The sequence below is a fragment of the Genypterus blacodes genome, unplaced genomic scaffold (genome assembly GCF_046128005.1).
Source record: "Genypterus blacodes isolate CSIRO-AG114 ecotype Tasmania unplaced genomic scaffold, CSIRO-AGI_Gbla_v1 ptg000005l_1, whole genome shotgun sequence".
Taxonomy (NCBI): Eukaryota; Metazoa; Chordata; class Actinopteri; order Ophidiiformes; family Ophidiidae; genus Genypterus; species Genypterus blacodes.
In genome coordinates this window covers 770,548-786,255 of record NW_027466819.1, presented here as the reverse complement: position 1 = coordinate 786,255, position 15,708 = coordinate 770,548, and the positions used below count along the sequence as shown (strand labels likewise).

At 44.1% G+C, this 15,708-nt stretch overlaps 2 protein-coding genes across 2 annotated transcripts; both read left to right on the top strand.

The window, feature by feature from the left end:
* Positions 1–1,557: 1,557 nt before the first annotated feature.
* On the top strand, positions 1,558–4,185 carry LOC142996663 (nicotinamide riboside kinase 2-like). The gene is made up of 8 exons (XM_076147667.1): positions 1,558–1,707; positions 1,829–1,919; positions 2,750–2,798; positions 3,034–3,211; positions 3,304–3,375; positions 3,469–3,575; positions 3,732–3,817; positions 3,923–4,185. The coding sequence occupies exons 1-7, from the start codon at positions 1,682–1,684 to the stop codon at positions 3,815–3,817; spliced, it is 609 nt and encodes a 202-aa protein (XP_076003782.1). The 5' UTR covers positions 1,558–1,681; the 3' UTR covers positions 3,923–4,185.
* A 6,110-nt stretch (positions 4,186–10,295) lies between these two features.
* On the top strand, positions 10,296–12,113 carry LOC142996708 (protein-lysine 6-oxidase-like). The gene is made up of 6 exons (XM_076147736.1): positions 10,296–10,345; positions 10,752–10,889; positions 11,019–11,175; positions 11,580–11,675; positions 11,763–11,878; positions 11,961–12,113. The coding sequence occupies exons 1-6, from the start codon at positions 10,296–10,298 to the stop codon at positions 11,965–11,967; spliced, it is 564 nt and encodes a 187-aa protein (XP_076003851.1). The 3' UTR covers positions 11,968–12,113.
* Positions 12,114–15,708: the final 3,595 nt, after the last annotated feature.

Here is a 15,708-nt window from a genome sequence, read left to right as displayed (position 1 = left end):
CAAGCAGTTTGATGTTATTTGTGTTTATAATAAACACTGCTGCTGCTGTCACCTCATGACGAGCGAAGGACATCATGTGAGGCTCCACACTGCTCTGCACAGAGGACACGATGTGACTTACATTCATATGCAAATGGAATTTAACCTAAAGAGATGAATTAGCACAATTGAAAAGTGTTGTGACGGCCAGATTGTAGGCCTTAAATTCACCGCTTTATTTTATAGTCCAGTGCGCAAAATCAATTAATCAGTTCATTTAAATTTCAGTTTGGTTCAGTTCACCTTTAGGACCTTGTGATTTATCATATATATACATTTTGTTGGACATAGAGGAGGAATAAAGAAAAGAGAAATACAGAGATTAGGTAAGGTTCTATTGGCTGAAACAGATGAATAAAATATGAAGTCTAGTATAAATAAAATGTATGTATTCATTCATTCATTCATTCATTCATTCAAATATTGATTGATGCTTTCATTAGTTGCTGACTGTCCTCAAAGGGGAAAAACATTTGACCACATGCTTTGGTGCCACCTGATCCGGGCAATGTGGGGCAGTTTTGTAACGGCACATATTTGCTGCTTCTTCTGTTTACTAATATCAAACCGCCACCGTACATGAAGTCCGCGCTGTACTTTGACAGAGGCAAAGAAATATTATCATCACATGGTGTCAAAGAGATTGTCAAAGCGTTGTAACCTGACGCTCTTAACTCAACACCACGTGCTGAGCCACGTCTCAAAGTTCACCTCATTGATGCCTACGATAATAACGCAGAGATAAGGGGGGAAAATAAACATAGGCTTAGACAGCACACAGTGGACGTGTTTGATAAGCACTCAAGTTCAAAGTGTCGTACAAAGACAGCGTGTGTTCTGTCGGGGCTCGCCGTGACTTGAACCTCTGGCGCTCGCACATGGCTGGCGGCCATCTTTTCCCACTGGTTGCATCAGAAATATGCGTGATGCAGCAGGCGGCCACACAACAGGCGACTAAATATAGCCCCGCTGGTTTCACTGACCCAGAGCTGTCTAAGCATGGAAAAGTTTTACTCTCAGAGGCTGAATCACAAGGATTTGATTGACAATGAGATGCAGATGAACCAGACACAGGGACTGAATCGTTTATACCTGTATGAATCAAAGGCTAGACACGCAAATATACAACTTCCCACCTCATTGCCACCTCTCAACTCATCTATGGCACCTTAAACATACAAAATGAGAATTCTAATTTTACATTTATATAATATCCTCACCATCGTTCATACATGATGCGTTATCTAAGAATTCTAGGTGTGGAGTTTGTCATGGGTTCACTTGACCATTTCTCCTGACCCCTGCAACAGGTGCAAAACCAGGGATCTACTTTCATACAAATCTACATCGCTTAACTCCTCCTCTCATGGCGTCCCGTGGGCTGTAACGCCGCAGCTCACTGGCTCCTGGGGAAACGGGCCGATTGGTTTGACGACGCAGGGAGGTCGTGACGCTGCAGCCGAGTCCTTTAAATGCCCGGCGGAGAGATTGTCTATCAATGAAGTAGTAAAAGGGGGGGACATTTTGGCAGTGAGAAGAACGAAGGGTTTTTAAAGCCTTTGACAGAGTTAGTTAGCTGTGGTTGGGTTCCCTTCCTTTATTTACTGAATTCCAGAGGTGACCAACATCCGAAGAAGTGAAAATGAAGCTCATTATCGGCATAGGCGGGTAAGTGTCATTGATTTTATCTGCTAAGAGGAAAGGAAAATGTCTCTTTTGATGTAAAGTTGCAACCAAACGTGAAATATAACTTCATATCTGTGTGGCACAACAATCATCTTCATTTCAGAGTGACCAACGGTGGAAAGACCACTTTGACAAATAGACTTATAAAGACATTACCCAATTGTTGTGTGGTGCATCAGGATGACTTCTTCAAGGTAAGACAAACAAATCTCACTATTACTCTCATTATTAGTCATTTGAAATATTTTTAAGTTCAATATTTTAGTAATGTTTACTGTTTGTTTAGTAAAGTTAAATTTGCCTGTGATGACTCTGGATCTTTGGTGACTTGCATTAGACATGTTGTGCTCAGCATTAAGCCGCCAGTCTGACCTGCAGATGTGTTGTCATCGCAGTAGCCTAGTAATGCATCTGGCTGATTGTCTCCTGGACACCCAATGAAAGGGTTGAGCGTCCCCACTTAAAGTCCAATTTCATGTTGCAAGTTCTCCAACCATCTATTGGCATGACTATTGACATTATTTGGCTTAAATCCTGATAAGTAAGCCAAATTTTGCATCTCTAGCGCCTAAAATTTTCCCTGCTGCATTCAGCAACAGCAGCAACTCGATGGCATTGATTTGTGCCGCGTGCCGACTTAATCAGTGGAACTTATAACTTCACGATTATATGTTCTGCTGCTTTTACAACACGGAAACAAAAGGGTTCACGACAATCCAAGAAAATCGGAATCGCAAAGCTAAACATCGCAATTTATTTCTAAATCGCAAGACGCTGATTTAAAGCCGATTATTCCCAAATGAGTTCTTTATAATGTAAGGTAAAAAAATCTTAGTTTTCCTTCCATATCCTTCATTGTAGAAGAATTGTCCCTTGTATTGCTACTTATATCGCAAACCCGCCCTATGTAGCCTTAGGAAGGTACTTTTGGTGGAGACGAGTCCTTGACTTGTTCTGTCCAGGTGTGATCAGCTTCAACTGGTTACTAGGTTGCCGCAATGTTTTATTGGTGACTGTATTTCAGAAACCCAATCAAATAGAAGTCGGGGAGGACGGCTTTAGGCAGTGGGATGGTAAGAATGGATTTCTCGCAGGAAAACCATGCAGTAATGTACTTTTCCTCTCCTGCACATTTCCCATAGTTTGGTAACCCATCACACCTAAACTTGTGATAATAAAAATAATTCTGTGAATGCTAAAGTCGTTCACTATCGGTGACTGATGTGTGTTAGAGCACATCAGTGTGTGTGGTTTGTTCCCTGTGCGCTGAAGCCTTGTGTTCTCTGCTCTCTCCTTGTTCTCTATCAGTTATCTCTGCCCTGGACATGGAGGCGATGGTCAGCACCGTGAAGGGCTGGCAGGAGAACCCAGTCAAGTTTGCTCGCTCTCACGGCGTCAACCTGTCACCCGAAACCGAGGAAACCGACCCAGAGCAGGAGAGAATCCATATTCTTATTGTGGAAGGGTTCCTCATCTACAATTACAAGTAGGTCACATTTGATCCCACAGCCGTCTGGCTCATTCTGACGTATTTTAATCAACAGACCTTTTGACTGCCAACTGGTCATTTCTCTGTAGGCCTCTTGTTGACGTCTATGACAAGTGCCTCTACATTTCCATTCCATATGAGGAGTGCAAAAGAAGGAGAAGGTAAGGAGCGCTCTGCGTGACTCGGACTCAAACCCCTGAGGTGTTAAGTGCTTCTGTACAGGTGCATAATATAACTGTTCTATGTGTCTGCAGTACAAGGACATACACAGTCCCCGACGCCCCAGGCCTGTTCGACGGCCATGTCTGGCCCATGTATTTGAGACACAGGAAAGAGATGGACTACAACTGCAACTGCATAGGTACTTTCACACTCTGGAACATTCTACACAGGCCCAGTCCTGCTCCGGCTCACTGTCCTTATTTCTACTGACAGTGCTGATTACAGATTTATCTCTTGAGTGCTTAGAAATGAATCAGAATTCATTCCAGAACATTCTTTGTCCCTCTGTGCACAGAGTACCTCGATGGGATGAAATCAAAGGAAGAAATCTTCAACAAAGCCTACGAAAGCATACAGAATTCCCTGCTGAACAACTCATAGGTAAGCTACATTTTGGACTTCATACATATTTTCAGACACACACAGACTGTAAATACTTATTCGTTCAAACTAATAATAACTTCTCCCTTTTCATTCTTTCCACAGCCACACGGGAATGTCAGTGGATTTGTGTATAGACCTGTAAATAAGATTTCTGTAACACCAGTTCCATACTTCATGCCAATATGATTTCTGATTTGTAAATAGTTAATCATGTAACTTATTAAGAGCTCAAGGCAGAAGAATTGCTTTTTGTATGCTCATGTGTAACTTTTTCTAGAAGATGAACCTCCTCTGGCCTGCCCAGTGTTAACACGCACAATGGATGTCAACTGAAACCTTATGTATGTTAAAGTCAGACTGCCACTGGGCGGAGGGATTTGTGTCCCTACATAAAGAAACGACTGATTTAAATCCATGTTTCCTGTTGTTCTTCCAAAAACCCTTTTCACATCCATTTGAACACGAAGTCCAAACCCACATATGTAGCTCGTATAAGCTAAACCACACCTCCCATTTATAGCACAAACCTCAGACGTGAGCTTATCACATCCTCCTGACTAAGCTCCCTCATTACCCCCATTATCTTCAGTGCCATCATAAAAGGTTGCAGACAAACTGTGATCACGGTCGTTTGCTTCCGCTGAAAGACAATAAAAGCATTACTGCAGTTACACTAAATTACAGGATGTTGATGGGAAAGTGACATAAAAAGACAGATGAAGAGAGTCAGTGTAGTTTATAGATCCTGTCTGAGGCCTGATAAAGAGCTAGCATCTATAACTTAGATAATGATTATATATTTTTTATAAGAGGAATTTTGTTTATCTAATTTCTGAATTTGATCCTATCCATGTTACCGTTTATATGATTGGTTGTAAAGATGAATAATAAACTCTTATTGCTCATTCAATGCCAGTATCTGTAATTTTTCATTTCCCTCACAAAGAAATCTGCCAGAGGTCAAATTCGCCCCCAGAACAGATTGGTGCCTTGCTCAAAGACACTTCATCAGGACATACAGTGATACATCCTGACACATAACCTTAGTCCAAGCCAAAGCTCTGTCTGATCACCTTTAACTAGCCTTAACTTAATCCAGTGGTGAAGCAACATTCGACGAGTTGTGTGCAACCGATCATCTCTAAGCAAACTCCAGCTAACTCCCATCATGCATTGTGTAAACAGGAAAGACATCTGCAGTTATTGAATTGTGCCTGAGGGAAGGTTGTCACTCCTTAGTTCACCTTCTCATCCTCGCTGTCAGATACAGAGCAGCTGTGTGCAGTGACTTTGACGTCTCTCAATTCGTCAGACGTAAATCAAAGTGTGTCTTTGTGAAAGCAGGCTTGCAGAGCGACGCTGTCTGGCGCTCTGCCCCAATGATGTCCACAAGCACTCCTTGTCCTTTTAAAAGTCACCCACATGGCTCTACGCCCCCCAGTCAATGCAGTGTGTGCACGGGAATGAGGTGGCGGGAGAACACAGAGCAACAAATCTCAGTTTTATTGATATTTCAATATTTAAAATCCGGAAAATTGTGCATTAACCTTCTCTGCCTGCTGACTACACAAGACGGCTTTCTGCTCGTAAAACAAGTGATTTGTGTGTAACGGATGATGACTGAAGAAGTAAGGACACACAGCCTATCAATAATAGCACCTGTAACGCTTTAAGGTCACACAAAAACTCTCGCTGAAGCTTTATGACTCCATCTCATTGCAATTAATTAAGTTTGGAACTAAATCCAACATTTAAAAAGCTGTTAGAGTTTCTCAGTCTGTCTGCTAATTAATACTTCTGGAATTCAATCGCTTTTTAACACCGGGGGACTTTATTCTGAGAATAAACTGGCGAGCGCACTCAGTCGCAGGCCCTGGCACGATGGTGGGCGTGGGAGGGAGGGGAGGGGAGGGTGAGGGTCTTGTGATGCGTTTCTGGGAGTCTTTGCGTGCCGGTGGTCGGCCTGCTGCTGAGGCGAGCTGGCCTGTCAGGTTATATATAACCCGAGTGCCGCAAGTGTCAGGGGAATATATATCACAAGCCTACAGACGCACACTTACTGATTGCCACACACACCCACCAAACAGCCCGCCGGCCGCCTGGTCTGACTCAGTGTCCAGTGCCCCCGCAGAGCCACGTGGGGTGAAAGGTGAGAATCTTACGGGGCGTTCATGCTCGCTCTGGCGTCAGCGGGTGCCAGAGCGAGTCGGGGCGAGCCAGGGGGGAATGGGGAGGACGGGAGGGACGGGGGGGACAGGGGGGCGTCCGTATTTGGGCCAAGAGGAAGAGACACAGGAGAAGAGCAGCTGTCACATGCATGGACCCCTGAGGCATGTGAACAGTTGGGGCGATGACTCTGACTCTGACCGACAGGCTTATTTATGGAAACCTCACCGTGGCACACACACACACACACACAAACACACATACAGTAGACAGAGTGTGTGAACTGGGTGCGTTCGTGTGTGATGAATAAACAGGTTTAATTTAAGGTTTTAACACCACAACAGAGGTCAGGAGCAACAGAAAACACAGATCACACAGACAGCAGAAGCTTATTTAGGAACAGCTTTGAAACTACAAGTTATTGTCTAATATAAAATTAATTTATTCAGTCTTCAGCTTATTCTAGTGCCCACTTTTCACACAAAGTATAATTTAAACATTTTACTGAACACAGTGGCAGCCAGTGATCCTTCTTATCTCAGTTTAATGTAAAGATAGATCCCCAATAGCTTTGATCAGCTCTGCATTGGGAGGTATCCGCATTAAAAGTGAGCCTAACTTAGATTAATCATGGATCATTTTGTTGTGTTTAATTTACACCTGCCTCTCTCGGATCATTTGATTCCTGAGAGAAGATCCAACAGGCCGACACTCAAAGTAAAAATGACTCATGAGCGTTTTTAATGCATCACTTATTAAGTGCTCACACGGCAGAGGACAGGAGACTTATTAGTCACGTGTAGATAAAAAAAAAAACGTGAAGCAAAATCAGCAGTAATTCAAAGCTCAAGACGTGAGATGCGAACGATGTTCTCTTATTTTGGCAAAGGTTAATCAAAGGTGAGCACAAACGTCATGATCAATCACTTCGTCTGGAATCCCCTGAGTTGCCAAATAATGAGAAAGCTCGAAATAGGAATCATCCTTTACACATTTCAGTCATTTTGTGTGTTTAATCATATCAAACTGAAGAAAAAAAGCTGAAATCTGGTATTTATTTAAACATAAACAATAGATTACAGGAGGCACTTGGGATGATGTCCTTATTTCAAACACTCTTCCAGTATCTCACCTGTATTGTCTCCCCATCATGTGTGGTAAACCCTCTGGATCTATCATTTAAAGTTGAGTAAACTCCTCAGAATGGAAGTGTGAGGCCTCAGTGGGGGAAGACAACAGCTATATTCCTTTGAGTGGGGGAAGTTTCTCTTGGCAAAACCATTTAAAGACCATCAGATCAGATCATCTTCTTTTAATCTCACAAGAAGAAGCAAAGGTGTGAGCAGCCCTGGACACCTAGATTCATGGGATAAGATATATTCAAAGCGTAAACAGAATTAGTGTGCTGTTTCCAGTGGGAAGTCTGCTGCTGTAGGTGTATCTACCATGAAAACAACAACCAGATGCACCACATCACGTCATCGTTTTATTTCCAAGCACTCTTAAGTTACAGCAAACATTAGTTCAACTCGGTTTCTTTTTTTTGGTGGTAACACTTTGTTGTGATTTGCTTTACTTTCAGGTCAGACACACAATCAAGACTCAATTTAACATCAATACTTACTGGCTACATTGTGTGCGCTTACATGTCCTGCTCGGGAGGTCTTGTGCCAAACCAGTGCCGACGCTTTTGCGGCTCTTATTAGCGCGGAGAGGAGACTTTCCCCCGGCTAAGTATAGACTTCACACCATGTGCTTCGCCATATTTGGAGATGAGGAAACACACACACGCCCCGGTGTTGCTCCAGAGGGGCGACGACGGGTACTGACGCGTCTGATCGGCTGACCTGGATTTGTGTTTTACGCAGTTGGTGACCCAGAAAGAAAAGAGAGGAAGGAATGAAGAGAATGATCGATAGCGACGTAACTAATTATCAGTAATTAATTATTTATAAATTAAACTTACAATGACTTTAAGAGTATAATTGTTTTGTTTGGTGTAGTATTTTCACTTTTATAACTTCTGTGGCTCCTTTATTTCTGCCCAAAAGGTCTGAAACAGATTAAATTTAACGCACACTGTTTTGAGAAATATATATATCAACAATCGTTCACATAACCTTATCCAAACACGCAACAACAGAGTCATTCGGACATTTTGATATCAAGTTGGCTGAATATACAAACAGCACTGTGATGAGTCACCGGTTCAAATCCCGGGCTGCTCTGATGAAGCAGGAGAGGAACCCGGATGAGTCCTAGTTAGTGAGTGAGCATGTATGAAGAGACACTGCCGCTCTGTGGTCAGCAGGAGGCCATGAAAACAAACTGCAGCTCTACAAACTAGTTTACACACTTAATGATTTAATGACCCGGAAATACACTTTTGATGAACTTTGATGGGGTTTAAATAAATGAATTTACTTGCTTGATGGGGGAAACTAAATTAAAATAATTGTAATATTATTATTTTTGTTATTATTAGGTTTTCTAATGATCATTTACTAAAATATAAATCCTCACTAATGAAGCACAACACAGCTTGTTTGTTATGGGTATTTCTTCCTCTGTGTCATAGTTAGAGGCTCACTGGCTCTCAAACTAACCGGGTTAAAAGGTAAAATGGAGATGACTTCAGTTCACACCAGTGCGTAAAGTTTACTCAGCAAATATCCTTATGTGAGCCTTGTGTAAGTGAATCTAACACGGGGAGTAAAGGGTTATGTGTGTGTGTGTGTGTGTGTGTGTGTGTGTGTGTGTGTGTGTGTGTGTGTGTGTGTCTGGGCTGTATTGGATAAATGACCAGTAATGCCTCAGCCCTCCTCTTCCATCCAGCTGCCCTGAGATGTGATGTGTGCCGTTGTCTCAGAGCTGGAGGCGCTTATTCTTCATCAACCGGCTTATCTGTGACTTTCTAGTCTTTTCGCGCTTTTGTTGCCATGGCAAAATGTTCACTTTTACTTTTTTACTTCTTCCCCGGGCTCCTTCGTCTTGTCGTTACGCAGCAGCAGCAGCAGCAGCAGCAGCATCACCACTCTGGCCCCTGGAGACACAGGATCCAGTGGGAGAACAACGGGCAGGTTTACAGCTTGATGAGCACCGGATCAGAGTACCAGGCTCCGGTTCAGTCCAGGAGCCAGGCGCGGGTCTACTTAGCCGGGAGGAGGGATGGTGGCACCGGGAGCTCCGTGCAGCAGCGAGTGCACAGAGGGACCGGACACGGTGAGCCCGGACACCTAAGTACCGTCAGGTCTGAGTCCGGGGCTACTGCGTCCGGCACCGGTCGTGCGTCAAGGGCCAGAGCGCAGCCTGAGACTCCTTACCGGGCAGCAGGCGCGTCAGCATCCAGGAGAGCTGCAGCTGTCTCCAGGAGCTCAGTGCTCGGGACCGGAGATGTTGGCAGACAGGATGCAACGCGCCAACTTTTACGCACAGCGCCTGGGGAAACTTCTATCTCCAGGCAACCCGCGGAGCCGGATCGATCCATCTCAGGACAGCCTGGACCTTCTTCTAGAAGCGAATCTGAAGCAGCAGCACATAGCGAGGATGCTGCGAACGAGGCCGGCCGTCAGGGGGAGAACATGGCGAACGACGACCCCCGGAACCCCTTCAAGAACCACAGGAACTCTGTCTTCTACAACATGTATCCATCCAGAGGAAGATCAACGGCGCGCACGCAGCGCCCGCCTGGGACAGGATATGGAACCAGATATTTCCAAAATGGTAAGAATTTGACTTCATACATGTCAGGCAAGTTTATTAAATAAATGTGCAAAACAAAAGAAGATTTATAATGTATTTACATTTATTTAGTTTCCCATTTCAATTGATCCAAAAGCACATAAACCATTAACTGAGCTCACTGGTGTGCTAAATGTGTAAATTCTCTTGTGTATTCCTGCATATTAATACTGATATTGATACTTGTTTTCTTTTATTTTGAGTAAAATTTGAAATGAAGCAATGATGATGGACTTTTGGCAGCGCTGGTGCTTTGATTGAAGTGTTCTGCCTCATACAGAGTGAAGGACAAAAGGAAAAAATGTTTCTCGTGCCAAAAGGCCAAGTAGCCTTTTGGTTCTTCTGATGACACCTCAGGAATCTAAAACATTTAGAATCATTCCAAAAGACACAATCATGGCGCTCACGGTCTTATTTGCAGGCTGGACTCCATATTTGTATCTCTGTTGTAAATTAGTTACATTCTGGGAAACAGGGACTGATCCTTCAATCTCTTGAACCTCTTCCAGGCCTGCCAGACCTGATCCCAGATCCGTACGCCATCCAAGCAGGAGCGTACGTCCAGCGAATGCAGATGTACGCACTGCGCTGTGCTGCAGAGGAGAACTGCCTGGCCAGGTAATCTCATTGACTTGCTCAAAGGCACGTAGGCATGTATACACACACAGGTATGTCCTTGGATTTTTGTTGAGGATGTAGCTTTCAGTTGTTTCAGCTTCACTTTGAGGATAATTTTCAATTATGTCAGGCTAACCTTGGACGAGCTTTGTGTTAGGATCATTTTACCCCGAGTAACTTCTCTTGATAGAGTTACGATAACTGTTTATTATGGAGCAATGATTCTCCGACATGATGTTCGGCCAAGACATAAATGTTCTGGGGTTGGTTTTCTCAAAAGCATTCAGTACAATGGAACAAAACATTTTGCGCTCGGTTACTTTGGGAGAAACCTGTCGGCCCTGGGATCTCAGCCAGGGCCTCTGTCCAACACAGCTGATGTCCGTTTCCCTGCCATCCATCCAAGGTCGGCGTACGGACCGGCTGTGAGAGACATCGACTTCAGGGTCCTGCTGCGGTTCCCCCAGAAGGTGAAGAATCAAGGCACCACCGACTTCCTCCCAGTCAAGCCCAGACATCAGTGGGACTGGCACAGCTGTCATCAGTGAGTTTACTGGACAATTTAATGATACAGCATTAATTAAAAGGTCCATTATATTCAGATCTGGTCCGGTTGGCCTGCTATAAGAAAGCAGCTGTTCTATTCTATATTCTATTCTGTTCCCGTGTTCAGGCACTACCACAGCATGGACGCCTTCAGTAACTACGACCTGCTGGACGCCATCACGGGGCGTAAGATGGCCGAGGGACACAAGGCCAGCTTCTGCCTGGAGGACACGGGCTGCGAGCCGGGATTCAGGCGACGCTACGCCTGCACGTCTCATACGCAGGTACAGTGGGGAGGAGCCAGAGAGCAAGTTAGGTAACTGGCTCCGCCCATCTGAGACACATTATTGATAGATGAGTTATCGATTCCCCTTTTGGCGAATGGCTGTATTTTGACTTTGGCAACATTTTGTGAGTTTCTTGCAAAGCCTCCAGATCCGCTGAGCCTCTGGGGAACATTTCTATTTCAATCTGTGCCAGGATGGAAAATCAATCAGAGCAGCAGATATGTGAATTTCTGTTAGCCGAGCGCTGCGATTCTGGCTTTGAGATGTTGTCGGTTTGTTGTAACAACCTTGATTCCGGGAACTATTTTATGTAACTGAAAACCCTCAATCTGCCCTCATTTGCAGCTCTTGTTGGAAAGTCAAAGCAAATAAGTGCAAGTGGGTTTGATTTGTGTCTGCAGGGTCTGAGTCCAGGATGTCACGACCTCTACGCCGCCAACATCGACTGTCAGTGGATCGACATCACCGACGTCCCTCCAGGAAACTACATATTAAAGGTAACTAGACTTTAGCTTTATGGAATCTTCCCTGCGTATTCACCACCCTGACAACTTCTCTCCTACTTTTATTTATGACTTTTCCAGGTTACTGTCAATCCCAATTTCCACGTCCCGGAGTCAGACTTCACCAACAACGTAGTGAGATGTGATATCACGTACACGGGAGTTTATGTTCAAACACGCAACTGTCGAGTAGCAAGGTACTTTAAATATGTTCCTGTCTCAAACATGGAGGGTTTATGTGTGTGTGTGCGTGCTTAATGTTTACATTTCTTCTTTCAGGGGTTGAACACATCATTTCCAGCGATCTCTCTCCATGTACTGTACGGCAACATCAACACTCGGACCAACGAGGTGACACAGGTGCTGATTCTGTAACATTCCTGTCTCATATTGCATCAATGTAAAATGGGTTTACACAGATTTTTCTAAGTTGATACACACAATGTTTTTCCTCAAAAGCTGTTTGTTGCTTTGCTTGAATTTTGTCTGGATGTGCACATTAGTTTGTTCAAGTTTTATTCACGTCAGCAGAATGCAGATATCTACTTGTTATGACATATTAGGGGCCCGTATGTTAGAAAATGTTTATGTGAATGTGTGTGTGTGTGGGTGTGGGTGTGTGTGTGTAAAACCGAATGAGTGGAAATGTGGAAAATATTAATGTAAAACCTTTTATGAAACACTGTTGATAATTTCATGCTTCTCTGTTGGAAAGTTTGGATTTAGTACAATAAACATAGTGACGTACAATGTTTCCTCTTCTTCTGAATGAAAACAAAAGGCATCGCTTCCTCTTTGTAAACACCAGAATATCAACTTTAATCCAGCTTTGCGTTGATCTCTGAGGCGCCTCTGTGACTGGCAGCTACAGGTCGACATTTTTAGTAAAAAAAAGAAGCTTTTCACAGTTTGGAAAAGTCTGAAAATGAGAGTTTGAGCACTCAGATTCAGACTGAATGAGTGTTTCATCCTCCCCGCCGTGACCTGAGGCCTGATGGATACAGATTGCGGTTCGGCTCATGAGAGCTTGTGGCCTCAGAGACAAACAAGCCGGCGGCATGTTTACTGACAGATCTCTGTGAAGACACAACGCCAGGAGGAACTTCAACTGCTGTGCCACATCTACTGAAACACACATGCAGCAGCAGAATGAATGGAGGCCTTTCTCACTCCGCCTTGCACTTTGCTCGCTCAGCTGCTTGTAAAAGAAGCCAAAATTCATTGCATCATTTCATCCACATGTCCTTTGGGGGGAGAGAGGGAGGAAGAGGAGGGGGGGGTGACAGGATGACAGGCGGAGCACTGGGAGTGGGAGGACTGACATGACCCACCTGAGAATACCTACAGCCATTTTTTAACGAGTACAAATCTGTTTTTGCGACAGGCACTAGACTGTTTCAAGCACGTTTTGCAGCAAGAGAATAAGAGGGAAATCTGCCAAAGTGGGAGGAATGGGGAAGACCAGTGTGTCACCTGATTCAAAGATGTTTCCCCCTGCATCAAAACTAACGGCTCGTGCAATATCATCAAGCTTTGGGGGAAAATTAACTGAAAGTCTGGAGACATTAAACGCACCAAGAATAACAGGTGTTTGATGAGTCAGCATCAAACGCCAGCTTAGGAAACCGGCAAACTGGGAGTGTTAAGAGCAAAGTGAAGGGCTTATATTGGACTCCACCAAGCTGCTGCACAGCCAGGGTAGATTGTCCGTGTTATTGAAAGTGTCTGGAAAAATCCCTAACCCGCCCCTCCCCTGCTCTTATTTAGCCAGCTCCATTCCCGTCTGTCTGGAATTCCAGGACAGTGTTTGCAGACAGAGACAATCTCAGGCCGAGTGATCACAGGGGCCAAGATCTGCTGCTCCAGTCTCAATCTGAGAGTTCATTCCAGGAGGCCCTCACCTGTTCCAGTGAAGCAATCAGCTGATCAGTGTTTGGGTGGACAGCAGCTCAGCTGGTGGCTCCTTCTTGTCATCTTAAACATGTCACGCTATAGAGAAGACACTGGCTGTTTGCTCAGCTGGGAGAGCTCGCAGACATCTGGAGCAGGTTTCCCTCGTAGCCTTTACACAAGCAGACAATGGCACCAGCATTGGAGGAAAGTGAGTTACTTGGCAATTTACTCAAGTGGAGGAGGGTTTTCACTTTAATTTCAGAGGGAAATGCGATTTATTTCTGCACTAGATTAAAGCAATCTAACAAAATATCATTATTCATCTCATGTTAAATACAGCTTCAATCAAGACATGACATTTTGAACAGCATAAATTTTCAATACAATCAAAATTGCCCTCATATTGATAAAAAACCTTGAATCCTTTCAGTTAAAAATGATTTCACTTCCCCTGAAACACCTTTATTCATCACATAGGCTTTTGTCTGCATAATAACTTCAACGACTCTCTCTTCTACAATGGAGTGAAGGCTTTAATTAAGTGTTAATCCGCCGGCACTGAAAACCATCTGTTTGGAAACAGGAAAGAAAAACAGATTCATCATATTTGAGAGCTTGGACATTGAAACAAATCTTCAAGGTTCAAGGTTTTCACATGGAAAAAGAATATTGTATGAGTTCCTCTCATATAGGATTTGAATTCAAATCTGAATCTCCAAGGTAACGGGGAAGTAAGAGTATTAGATGGACGTAGCAGTGTCAAAAGTACAATATTACAAATTGTGAAGTGTGGTAGCATTACAGTGGAACAACTGAACAATGTGGAAATACTATAGTATACTTCAAGTACCACAAAAATGTAGTTATTTACAATCATTCAGTACATTTCGTTCCATTTCTTCCTGGTAAGGTTGGTTGTGTACTTGAGCACAAGATTTGATACTAATAAGTACTTGTAGTGTTTTTCACCCACAGTTTTGTTGCATTAATTAAAGTATAAGCTTAAATCTTAGTACTTCAGTGCACTCACCGCCGTACACACTGGCAAACACAGCAGAGTTTGCAGGCAAGCAGGCAGGCAGGTAAGGTGAGTCGAGGCTGTCTGCTGTTACGCTGGCTCAGTGTTCCGCCATCTGCCTGCGGCCTACCTCACCCTCACACACTGAATACACACTGTGGCACGGAGAAAATACATTTTTCCGGATGCATCTGCACGTAGGTGGCGCCGTGTTTTGGAGAGGTTACCGGGGGCAGCGGGGATTTCGGGTATTTACAGCTCACACATTTCAACAAAACCAGGACCGGGCGGGGCGGGCGACGTAAGAGTGGAACGTGCTCAGCCCAAAGAGCGTCCTGACAGGTTGGTTTAGGCACGGAGCGGTGAAATTCCACAGCGCCTCTGTCATCCATCACTGAGATTAAGAGGAGAGCAGAGTTCAACCGGGGAGGGACGGACGCACGGGGCCGCTACCTCACCTGGGGGTCACTTACATAAGCCAGCAAGCAGACAGTGTGAGAGAGAAAACTACACCACACACCCCGACCAGAAACAGAGGAGTTGTGTGTGAGTGTGTGTGTGTGGGGAATGGTGATGAATTCTGTTTGCGTCTCCAGCTGGGTGGTACTGTGACTTGGGTGGTATTTAGGCATAAAAGCTCAAAAGACTTTCTGTTCTTCTGCCTTAAGCTCTTCATCTTCCTCTCCTTCATTTCTCTGGGATTCAATCTGTTTGGTGAAGTTAACTCGCCTGCAGTAATCCGCCGGATAACACCGCAAATAACCGTGCCGTGTTTGCCTCGTGTGCAAACTCATTCCAGGGCGTGAAATGATGAGACATGGGGATTTAAAAGATGAATCCTCTTATTTGGCTGCGTTTGAAGAGAAAAGGCGGTTTTGTTGACACGAATGTCACAAGAGAAAATGCATAAATGATGATCAACTGTAAATTATGCTGAACTCATTCCGTTACATGTTGTGTTCTTTGATTTTAGGGAAACTTAGTCCCTGTTTCAAATGTTCCTGCTCATGATTAACTTCACTGGAATACTCAAGACCAGTAAGTTATTTCTTCTTTTACTCTTTGCTTCCATTGCTGCTGTTTAAAATGATCTTTCAAGATATAAGATAACAATGC